The sequence below is a fragment of the Octodon degus genome, unplaced genomic scaffold (assembly GCF_000260255.1).
Source record: "Octodon degus isolate 3935 unplaced genomic scaffold, OctDeg1.0 scaffold00016, whole genome shotgun sequence".
Classification (NCBI taxonomy): Eukaryota; Metazoa; Chordata; class Mammalia; order Rodentia; family Octodontidae; genus Octodon; species Octodon degus.
The window spans coordinates 12237579-12250221 of NW_004524592.1; the positions used below are offsets into that span (position 1 = coordinate 12237579).

The window sequence follows — 12643 nt, forward strand, 5'->3', positions numbered from 1 at the left end:
CAATAAAACTTTGAAAAAAAATAAAATAAAAAACGGAAAAAAATTGTAGAGAGAAAAAAAAAAGAATAAATACTGTAGGAGATTCACCACTTTTATGTTTTATTTTGAAGTATGAAATGGACATTTTTCCTGATGAAAAATAGAACTAATTTGGTATTGAACCTAAGTACATTTGTAGAAACCTTCTGGAGATGAATCTTGATCCTACTGGTATTATTACCCTTCATTACCAACTCTTCAGCAAATACAGTTTTCCAACATTGGCCCAGGGCTATACATGACAACTAAAACTACACATGACGTTATACTCTCTTAATCAAACAGGAAACATGCTTGTCATTGTGGTGTCCCCTGAGCTTACACACTGGGAATGCCAATACATTTATTGAGCTCATCCTACTGCACGTTCTGGGGAACAGGAAGCTGACGATTCCAGCAGGCTCACCCCCAGGCCTTCTGCCAGATTATCTGCTTTAACGTATATTTCCTGGACAGGATAAACTGTGATGAGTACTCTAAAGTATGTTTTTATAGCATTTTGAGTATTTCTGCTGTATGGTGTGGTTTAGCCAAAGTTTTTAGTTTGTGCCTTAAAGAAAATAACTCTTAATCCACCCAATTTTGTAAACTGGACCCATATTAGTATTATTTTGTCATTGAAGGGATATGCACAGCAAAACACAAAGGCTGACTTCTAACTACGGATATTTTGTAAAGATGATTTCAATTTAAAAGAGAAAATTTCTCCAAACAATTTTTCAGTAATAATAAATAAGAGCTGAACTAGTTTTTGGCATGACTTAGGCTTTATTTTTTTTTTTTACAGATTCCATAATGTTTTTCTCTCTTAAGTTAAAATGGATGCTGTATTATTTTTGTCTTTTGCAGAAAAGATATAAAACCATCATACTGGCAATTTTTTTAATTAACTAAAGAAAACAGTAATATATTTCTCCCTCCCAAATTAAGAGCAGTTTATATTCATTCATCTTCTTTATAGAGAAACTGGGAAGACAGAATAGGAAATATTTATCAAGTACTTCATAAAAATAAATTGCTCCCTAAATTATTAGTAATAATCAATGTCACTGTCATACATTATTCCTTTGGTTGGTCAGAGGTTCACACTTGAGAAAATACCCTGCAGACCGGGTTTAAGACAGCTTCCTTGTTAAAGTTTCCTATCTGTCTCTCACTACAGGTGATCAGAACAAGTACTTTCCAGTGATTTAGTTAATTTATAGAAATTAAAATCAATTTCTTTTGTTTCATCATGATTGAGCATTTTCCTGAACTCCAGTAAATGAGCAACAGATAAGCACTATTTATTAGATTGTTCGGTACAGCATGCAATTTTGATTATTCTATTTTCTTTTTGTTGTTAGTGAAATATAAAACATGCCTAGAGAAAAACAATTGTAGAGGCTGGCCTCTGAGCATTCAGGAAGTAATGACTATTTTGCTAAGAATTCATTTTACATACTCTCTCGAAGAGCCCATGGGAGGGCAGCAATGTTCTGGATTATCTGCGATGTCTTTCAGGGTTCAGCCTGAAGAGCACAGTTGACAGAGGACCTTGGTCTACCCAGAAAGTCCTTAAGGTGCTCAAGCTCAGTGGAGCTGCAGAGGCTCTGTCCCAGGGTACCTCGATACTCTCAATCCGACACATCCAAAGGTCAACTCCTCCCTCCAGTGTCACAGGATTTGTCATAGGGCATTTTAAGAGATGAACCTTCTGCATTGCTGCCTTCCCCAGCCATAACCCATGCAGAAGAAGCAAAGGGTGAGGGGTGCCATTTGACCACACTGTCTTCTCAGGCCCTATGATAACTATGTCCACTAGGAATGAAATGGCAGAAGCCATAGTGCAAAGAGGAAGGCAGCTGAGTTAAAGATTCTTGTGGCTTTCACAGCTTCCAGAGGGGATCATGCCTTTCTGACCTATTTATGGACCACTTTCTAAAAATAAATCACCTCTCTTTCTTTGACAAAGGGATAATTATAGTAAAATGTGTGGGAGATGATAGAAAGATAGGATGGCCATATGCCTTCCTCCAGGTGTCTGTAGACCTTGCTCTCGGTGGCCTGAGCTGAAGAAACAAGACCTGGGCAATCTGGACATTTGGGAAGATAGATGGGCTGAGGCTGGGGAGTGACCTGGATGTCACCTCTGCCTTGCTTACCGAGGTCCATGCTCTTCGAAGCTTTCAGGTTAATTGATTCAGACTGCCTGGCCGGTGTCATGGGTCTGAAGTTGATGTGCTGATCTGGAAAATATACTGCTGAATCCACCCCAGAGCTGTGGACAGAAGCCATGTATCACGGAGGGGGAGGGAGGAGGGAGAGAGAGAAAGGAGAGAATTAGTTTTGGACACAGCCACTCATCACCTCTCTACATAGCCCATAGCCATGTATTTTAAACCAAGTCTCTGAATATCAGCTTTCTTTTTTGAGATGCAGCAACTCTGTTTTCATGTATTTTATCATGGAGTACAATTTAAATAAAATATTCCCTAGCTAATATCATGTTTTACTCTTCACTGACTTCTGCTAATTGGGATCCTGCTGTACCATATATAACGTTAAGTGGGTGAGGGGGGGCTGGGAAGCATTAGCGCTTCAAAGCACATCACCAGATATCAGCAGGGCCCCGAAGTGGGGTCAGAGAGGCCTGTGGGATCAGCGTGCCCTTCCCTTAGACACAAATGACAGGCTGCATCCTCGGAGAAAGCCATCCTCTTGAATGGCTCCTGGCTGAGGGAGTTCAGTTTTCTGCCTTATTCAGGTCCATCTTCTAAAACTCCTGTTAATGCTGACCAGACAGTGTGCACATCATTAATACCAAAAGTCACATGAAGAACACAGTTAAGAAGTCTGACACAAGATGTATGTCATATTTCCCTTACAGGCTTCCTGGTACTTGTGGTACTTGTGGCCAGTTTCAAAGAACGTTCCTTCTGCTGCATATTTTATTTACTTCTCTTGATGATGGAAGGGATTATGCAAAGAACTTAACAGACAAATACTCATATCTTGATATAGAAATAAAGTACATATTTTTATATATTAAGTTACAGCCATGTTTTCACTTAGTATCTTCTCTGTGTAAAAAGTACACAGATGGGGGCCGGGGAGATGGCTCAGTGGAATAAGTGCTTCCCTGGCAAGCTCAAGGGCCTGAGTTCAATCCCTGGTTGCGAAAAAAAAAAAAAAAAAAAAAAAAAAAAGTACACAGATGTCTTATTCCAACTTGACTTCTATCGTCATCTCTGAAACAGTGAAAACTTAAACCCAGGATCCTCAGGAAAGCTAAAGGAGTGACATGGAGTTTTATAAAACAGTTGAATTTTGATATTTTAAACAATAAAATAGTAAAGAATGCTTTTCGGATGAGAATTCTAAAATGTATAAAAGAATATTGATGTTAAAATGAACATATCAAAGTAAATTTATTTTTTACGCTTATTCATCATGGATATCTAATATTGCCTTCTAGCATGGCTAAAACTAATCTACTGCAATGATACAATTTCATGGTATTTGAAAGCCAGGATGCCAGAGCAGGTGCCCACTTTCAATCCTGCCTCTGCCATGTACTTGCTGTGTGACTAAGCAAGGTACAGGACTTCTCTGATCTTCCATGTCCTCACATCTAAAATAATTATAATCACATATCTATACTATATAAGGTAGTTTAGAGGATAGCATAAGATAAGATTAGGAAGTAAAGAGATTTGTGTTTGCACAGAGTTAGTGCTGTAGTAATAGTTTGCAAGTAAGCAAATGAATAGACCTGTACTTGCATCCCAAATTACTAAAAGTTTCTCTGTTTTTTCACTGGCCTATGTTTTTCAGTTTCCTTGTCATTTCTGTTTCTGTCACTCTCAGGAGAGCTGTGACTAAAATAGTTTTGGGGACTGAGGAGATGTCAAGGTATATACCTGCACCCATATCTACAGAATGGGTAGTGAGAGAATCTACTCTAAAAGGTTGTTGTAAGAATGAAATAAATTAAGATATGCTATATTCTAACAATAATATGTCTAGCACATGGTAAGAGCTCAACTGATATGAGCTAGTTAGTAATAATCTTTTTTGTTTTGGCTGGCTAGGGTTATCTCTGAATGAGGATCTCAGGTACTCTGCAGTGAAGCGATCATAACACATTCATGAGACTTTCTCAAATGTTTAAATCTACTCTTTAGAATTATGTGTTTTTTTGTGCTTCTTATGTCCAGGCACATTCTCAACAGAAGAAGTCACTGAGGTGTGAAGGTGTGACGTATACCGGATGTGCTACCTAGACGTGGTAAAATATGTTGGTTGTGAGAAAAATGTCTGGCATTTTCTAATAGCCATACTTTCATCTTTTCAGCCTACTCTAAAGAATACCGAGATGCCACTGGGAACACAAGCTTCCGCCTGAGTCCTGCTATTTAGGAAGCAGTTGCTTTTAAATGTGTTATCTGACCTTGGTTTGCACTTAGTTATTCACGCTTTGATCTCTTGTAATGATGTGAGTTTAGTGTCAGAAAGACTCATGGCTTTCATAGAATCGAAAACTTTAAGAGCCGGGAGGGCTTAAAAGTCACCTCATCTTTCAAATAAGACTCTGACGCCCAAAGGGGAGGACTAAAGTCCCAAGGATGCACAGGTGGCTAGGGGTAAAGCCAGGATCAGAGTCACAAGTTTTGGCTAAAACAGTGGCCACTCAGGAGCACAAATTCCTGGTCCTAAATTCAACATCATTTTTTCTGTGAGTGCAGGTCTGATTATACTGTTTTGTAAAACTTGCATTTTAGGTTTTCCTTTTGTTTTATTTATTTATTTATTTATTTATTTTTTTTGAGGAATATATGCTTTCCCCAATTGATTCTTTGATTCTTTTATCAAAGTGTCAATAATCTACATAGTAAGAATAAGAATCCACATTTTTTTCTTACTCTTGGGTAATAACGAGCCCTATCTCCATTTGAAAAATAGGATGGTAATGTCACTTGACAGAGTAACATTCAGTTAGGATTAGTCCAAAAAAGCGACTTTATTTTTATATAAATATTAAGATATAATTAAGGATAATCAAAGGAATCAAAGCTGCTTTATAAATATGAGTATGTAGGAAACATTATTTATATTATATGCCTGACTTACGTCTATTACTTTGATCATCATATATATTTCTGTCACCATTATTGTGATTGTGACAAAGTATACTTAGATAAACCTTAAATAAAAAGATGCCTTTGGCCATAGGAAAAAATAGGAAGGCAACACAAATCAGATGTGAGTTGGCAGATATTTAGGGAGGGAAATGTGTGCAATATACGACATCATGGGGTTAGAGCCAACGTGAGCATATCGCGTACTGAAACAAGTGCGGCGCTGAATTAGTTAACATGAAAATAGTTTAGACATGTAATTTAGACTAGTGAAATGCTTTGCAATTTTATGCTACACATCAAAAGTGTTTGGAGTGAGTGGGTGACACAATGATTAACTATAAAATAGGACACATTTTAATTCTGAAGGGCGTTAGTGCACGCTCATGGCTGAGTGGGCTGCGCGGAGGCTGCAGGAAGCTGAATGTTGACAGCAGGCCAGAGACATGGCCGAGAGAAAGGCCGTGCTTTCAGCATGAACAGCGAGGGAATCTATCACATAGAAATGATACTCGATGTCAGATTATGCTGCATAATGAATAAATAAGGGCAGCGAGGAACATATGCCAGTGTCTTGAAGATGGTGACAAACCGGGGATGTGAAAGATCCAGAAGAGGCAGCAGTGAGTGTTCAAGGAGAACTGTCTAAAATGGAAACAGAAGATCTGGAGAGGCATGCACGACAAAGCCAAAAGCAAAAGCAAAACGATGCACGGAAACAAAGGCATTGTGTCTGAAGCCTCAGGTGTGTGACTAGGCTCTGGCAACTGGCTAGTACCAGTAGGAGCGGGAGGGAATCTAGTGTGTGGAGGGAAGAGGAGGGGAAGAAGTGGGGAGGGAGGGCAACGAGAGGGGGAAGGGGAGAAAAATAAAAAATATACACATACAAGGAATATTCAAAAGTTGCTTAAAATGTAAATAATATTCAATATATTCTTTTAAAATTTTTTTAAAAAAATCTGTCTGTCTGTCTATCTACAGGGTCTTGCTACATAGCTGGACCAGTGGTGAGCCTCCTGTCTCAGCCTCCCCAGCACTGGGATTGCAGGTGTGCACCACTACTACTGGTTTCAGTGGCTGGCACAGCACCCCAGGGTTCCTGGGCCGGCACAGCATGCAGTACTGGGGATTGAACCTGGGTCCTTGTGCTTGCAGGGCAGGTACTTAGACCACTGAGCTATCTCCCCAGCCCATATTCAATATATTCTGTTCGCTGTTAGTTTGCTTAAGCTTTTCCTTAGGAGCCACAGTAAAAATACATTTCCCTTATATTTATTTATGTCTGCATCCATATTCTAACCCTTTCATAATCACTAACGATGTAGTAGAAATAATTTCTTGATTTCATTCTGGTTCAAAGTACAAACATTAAATTTGATCAAATTTCTTCCCTCTCTTCATGCAACAGCAGTGTTCTACTAAGACTGGCAGCACTTCTAAAGCACAGCTTTCCCTTTGAGGCAGTTGTGAATGTTTCTGAAGACAGTGCATCTCCTACTCAGCCCGCCTGGTTCTCCTTCAGTCTGCCCTCCTCCCCGAGCTTCACACACCCAAAGCCCAGTTGCTCCTGGTTACCTAGGAAACACTGTGGCCTGCAGGATGGTGTGGGTCACCAGTTCCTGGGAGGGGTGGGTTGCAAGGCTTGAGACTTCCTCTTTCCCTCTCAAAAATATTGCCATCCTTTCCTTTTGATGCATGCTTCTTTTCTGGCTCAAGCCCTGTTCTTCTCTTGCTGGTACCCAGTCTAGTGGATTTTTCATCTATAGCTTCCCCCTCCCACTTCATCCTTTGAAATGGAAACTGCGCAAGCCCTGACACTGCCACCCTCAGGTTTGATTGTCTTTTTTGCTTCTCCACTGTTCTTCATTGATGCAATGAGCTTGTGGAGCATGGCAGACTATGTCCCAACCACTGCTTCTCTCCCAGGATGCTATCCAGTCCAGCCACACTGAGCACAGGATGTGTTATTTTTTTCTAATCACCTGGTTTTTCTGACCTCAGGTGATCTTCAGACCACTTCTCTGGATGATGGGCTCCTTCCCACTCCCTGTGAAATCCCTCAGTCCATCTCCTGTGCAGGCTGCCTCAGCCCTGCAGACAGGACCAGGGGCTCATTCTGGGGGCACCCAGGGAACTCTGCACCTGATACTTTGCAGCTCCAAGTGAGTTACCAGTGTGTCTGTCTCCTTAAGAGGACACTGTACTGCCTGCTTCCAGTCCATTTTAGTACCTTAAACAGTGTCTCGCTCAAAGCTGAGGAATACTTTGAAAGGCTGAGTGAGGGAGTGAATGGCATAATGACCAACCACAGCAGAGCAGAAAAGAAGACTGCAGTCTGATAAATGCCATACATTTGGCTGAAGAGAGATTGCTCTGGATGTTGAAGAGAGCAGTTCTAAGAAAGTGGTGAGAACAGAAGCTTCAACACAGAAGATTCGGAGGCAGAGGTGAAAAGGAAGTGACTAGAAGTACCAAGAAATAAAGCTTTACATCATAAGGCGACAATGTATGCCTGGATTTTTACTCCCCAAATTACAGAGAAACATCCTTTCTGGAAAAGAAGGCAAGAAATCTGTGAGACAGTGAAGAAGCCACGAAGGCCCTTGCTAAATCCCAGTGATTCCTCTGCCTTGTCTCCTCACCACCTCTCTCCCCTGAAGGTTTCTTACAGAGAGCCCCAGTTCCCAGAACAGCACTGCACCAGCAGGGGCCACAGGGCCTCTTCCATTTGTGCAATTCACATTATACACAAAGAAAATCTAGGTGTTGCCAGACCTGTTGTCTGTCCATACACTACAGAAAGAATTTAGTGTCCCAGAGGAGGTGTTTAGAATTCGTTGCTGCTCCCTCATCTAGCCAGCCATCCAGGGCCTAAGTCGTACAGATCAATCCGCTCTCCCTCCCTTCACTATTCCTTCTATCTGCCCTTCCCTCTCTGAAGCTCACTTTCTTCCTGACCATCTCATGCTCACCTCCAGGGACAATTTAAGCTTCAGTTCAAGGCTGCTTTTACTATGTTCTCCAATTTTTGTACCTGGAAGCACTTTCCTCTGCCTCAAAAGCCCAGATTATTATAGCTATCACACATTCTTTTAAGAATCATTTCATCCCTTAAAAAAAAGAATCCCTTCAGATATCATGATCTCACTATCACTTTGCCCAGTAATCTACTGGCTTGTTGAGAGCAGGGTTTCTCTCTGACTCAGCTTTGTACCATCTCAATGGTTTTGTACATACAGTGTACACAGCATAAACGCTCAAGTACAAGCTGTGAACTTATTAAAACATGAACTTTTTTTGACACCAACAGACTATCCTTTGGGGCTGAAACAAACAGTGGAAATAATGAAAAAAATTAAGTATGTTCTCATTTTCTTTTATGAAAACTACAGAGATATTGACCTAGAACATTATTTTGATTACAAAATTATATTAAGTTCATGAAATCATATTTGAGAAGGTAATTGATTTCAAAAATATAAGAATTAAAGATAGCTATATGCACACACATACAAGTTTCTGTCTAATACAGTTAGCTACACTCTTGCTGTGTTGCTTTATTTTTAGCAGATTGTATTAAAAAGCATAATGAAATGACACTATCATTGCAGCAAGAAAAATGAAAAAATTTCACAGGATTATCATGGGACACAGAATGCAATAAAATACACAGTTTTTAACAGCCATAATAAATACTGAAAATAGCAAAAAGACAATTTAAAGATTTTTAAAACTCATCAGAAGAACAAAATCTATGAATTCCACTAGTCAAATAGCATGTACGCTTAGTAAATCTCCCTCTCTCATGCTTCTGTGATTTTAAAAATTATTGATTTTTTAAAGTTTCTATTACAGAATGGACATAATACTGGGTATCTTTTCAATATTTTAGATTTGTATATGGCATTGCTTTAATTTTTATATTTCATTAACTGTTTTCAAATATCTATTTTTTTAAAATACCTTTAAGGTTGACCAATTATGAAAAAAAGTAAAACCCTCCCCTAAGCTTTATGCTTCCTCAGCTTTGTTTTATGCCTTCTTATATAGCTTTTCTTTGAGTTTCATTGCTCAAAGTTTTCAAGTTTACAAGTTACAAGCTTTTCAAAACCATTTTCTGAAAAAGTTTAGGAATATAAAGACAAATTTTAAATTTCAAGAAGGAAACTATGAGCGATCTAAGCTATCAACTCTGAGAGGCTCTTATTGGAAAGGAATTCTATATAACATGAGACTCTCATTCTGAAAAGAAATAGTTAGCATTAGGTTGCTGAGTTTTCTCAGAAATACCTTACCAGGGAACATTTACAATACATCATTTTATCAATACCTGTGGCTGTAATCTTCAAGGTCCAATTCCAGCCCGGAACGCGGTGGTGGGGAAGGTGGGACTTCGCATTTGGCCCACTCATCATGGGGCAGCACCAGGTCTATAAATCATGAACAAATGAAGCTGTAGTAAACTGTGGGAGGAGCCATTCTGAGCCTGGTTCTGTTTTGGTCCATCTCTCAGACCTAATTTTAACTAACACATAAACCATGCTTTCAATAAATAATGCTTCACCCTGAACTCAAGGAAGAATAGGTAGCAGAGGAATAGTCCCTGTGTGAGAAAATGTGTAACTGCTAATAGGTGTGTCTATCCTGGAGACCTCCTAGCAACTCTTGACCAATTAGGTCCCTGTATCTTCACTTCTATACCTTTTATCCCTAGGAAGGTGCCACATACTCATAACTTGTAACTTGTGCAAGATTAACTAAGCTGTATCTTCTATGTCTTGACATTTTAAAACAAGATTCTAGATGCACTTGATGGGAAAAACACTCTTTTTTTTTTGCATCTTGCCATAATGGAAGCTCTTAGGTTTTAAGGTTTTATGAGCAAGCAGAAAACTAGTGCCTGAATCTTTATTTTCCCATGTAAGAAAAACACATAGTTTTCCAGGTTGCTTTTTTCACTAGAAAAATAATATCTATCCTGAATATCACTATGGCAAAGAATAAATAAGATTTATTAGATCTTATGTATCAGGCATTGTGGTAAGCATTATATACATTATTTCATTTAATCCAAATAATACTAATATTAATATATGAAAAGCATTCCAGAATATCCAGGTTAAGAGGATGATTTTTGGAGTAAGTCTGCTATGTTTCCACTCCTGGCTCCTACTGCTGCATTTGGATAAATCACTCAACCTCTTTTAAACCTTTGTGTTTTAATCTTTAAAGAGACCTAAGAATACCTTCTGCATAACTATACAGATTAGAAACTATGGTACACACAGGGCTAAGGCAACACTGAGATTTGTTCCACAAACAATGAATTTTATTCTGTGTCTATTAAAGTGAAATACTGATAAAAGGTGGACCCTGTTTGTCTTTGATTAATGGAGTAAGACCTAAATCTCTATCACTGAGAATTGCTACTGGAAACAACATGTGCACATTTACAGTTTTTATATAATGCTGGGAGTTTCTAGATGAAACTAATATTGAAATAAATAAAGCAGATTGTGCTTTCCAATGTGGGTGGACTGAGGCCTGACTAGAACAAAGGGTGGCGTTCCCTGAGCAAGAGAGAACTGCCTGCCTGCCTTAGAATCATGTATCACCTTTCTCTGCTGTCTGCACTGGACCACATTGCTCTTCCTGGGTCTCCAGTTTGCTTGCCTTTGGCTGGAGCCACACACATGGCTAATTATCCTGGTTCTCAGGCCTTGTATTTAGACCAGAACATCACCAACAGCTCTTCTGCGTTTCTAGCTTCTGACTCAGCATGTAGATCTAAGGATGTCAGCTTTCATAGTCCTGCAATCTAATTCCTTATAACGAACATCTTTATTATTTATAAATGTGTGCACACACACACAGGGCTGATTTTGCATCACACACACACACACACACACACACACACACACACACACACACACACAGCTGATTCTGCTTCTCAGAAAAACCCTGATGAATACACCTTGCTAGGGCTTGCACAGAGTGGCAGTCACTGCGCTAACGTGTCCCTAGGAATGAGGCTCTGAAGCGAGAGATCTGATGAGCAGGTGTCACGGAAAAAGCAGAATGATGAACAAAGGTGGCCAGTGCTGCCCCTTTGATTTCCAATGTGTGATCCAGTGTGGATGCAGTCAGGCAGGCAGAGATTTGCTAAGGGAAACAGAGCGGAAGAGCAATACAGCGCAATACAGTCATATTGCAAATAGGGACTAGAGACACATTGGGACAGCATCCTTTCTTCTAGCTTAATCTTTCTGTCCTCAATCTCTCAGTCCATCTTCCACACAGGTGGTGAACACAGACATGAACAAGTAAGTTGCTGTATACAGTTGCCTTCAAGGTGCAGGTCTGTGCACCTGAAACCAGCTACCTCTCTTCTTATACATTAGCCAACCAAGAATATAGATTGTTCCCTGACCACATCCTTTGGCTTACCTGCCTCAATGTCTTTGCTTATCTAATGGCAACACCCACTCTAGTTTCCAATGTCTTGCCCTCCTCCCAAGACCCCCCTCAAATGATTCCTTCTCTGTGAAATTTTCAATGTTCTTAGGATCTCTTAGAGCTTTTGTAATAGCAACAGAGAATGCTCTTTCCTGGGTATACAGCAAGATACCATTTCCCCACCCTCTGTGCTCCTAGGCTAGTCTTGCCAATGGAATGTGAGTTGCTATGGTAAATTATATATCCAGCCTCTCTCTTTTTTCCCCAACTACCACCCAAAAGTCAAATGATAAGGTGCTAGATTGTCCGACACCAAGAGACACCTTGGGACCCTGATCACTTGGTGAAACACAGTGCCCTGGAGCATTCACTATCCTTTTGCAAAGCTTTACTGGGCTGTGGTGTGACTAAAAAATATACACTCATTGTTTTTATTTATCCACTGACATTTCTAGGTTTATGGACTACTTAATATTATGTAAAGTACTTCCTGTACAAGATTCATAGCATGCTTTCTTTGCAATTAGCTATGCATTTATTTATCTCACAAGCTAAAATCTACTCACCTGTCTCTCTCCTACTAAACTGTATACAACTTTCTTTGTGTGATGCTCCCTCTCTTCATCCTCTATGCAACCTCTTCTTCGACTATTTTGGTTTTACTACAGTTACTAACTTTAATTTTTATCACATCCATATAACCCTATCTGGTTTTTACAAGTGCTAATAGGTGCATAGGTAGGAATTTTATTTGATGGTTCTATATTTGGTGCTGTATTCAATGACATATTCACATGTTGTAAGAAATTGTTTTCCTCTTGAGTCAATATCTTCATTCAAGCTTATGATCACTGTGAATGTCTAGAATTCTGATCTCTTACAAATAATGTTTCTGGATTTCATTGAGTATACAAGGTACAAGCTCTCTCTGTCTCTGTCTCTGTCTCTGTCTCTGTCTCTGTCTCTGTCTCTCTCCCTCCCTCCCTCTCTGTCTGTCTCTGTCTGTCTGTCTGTCTGTCTGTCTGTCT

General features: G+C 39.6%; 1 protein-coding gene across 1 annotated transcript in view; it reads right to left on the reverse strand.

Moving 5' to 3' along the window:
* Window positions 1-12643, reverse strand: part of Pard3b (par-3 family cell polarity regulator beta) — a 1028738-nt gene that overhangs the window by 461747 nt on the left and 554348 nt on the right. The window contains exons 14-15 of the mRNA XM_004626728.2: window positions 9490-9589; window positions 2184-2299 (exon numbers count right to left, since the gene is read on the reverse strand). Of these exons, the coding sequence (XP_004626785.1) occupies window positions 2184-2299; window positions 9490-9589 (216 nt within the window). The remainder of the gene's footprint in view (window positions 1-2183; window positions 2300-9489; window positions 9590-12643) is intronic.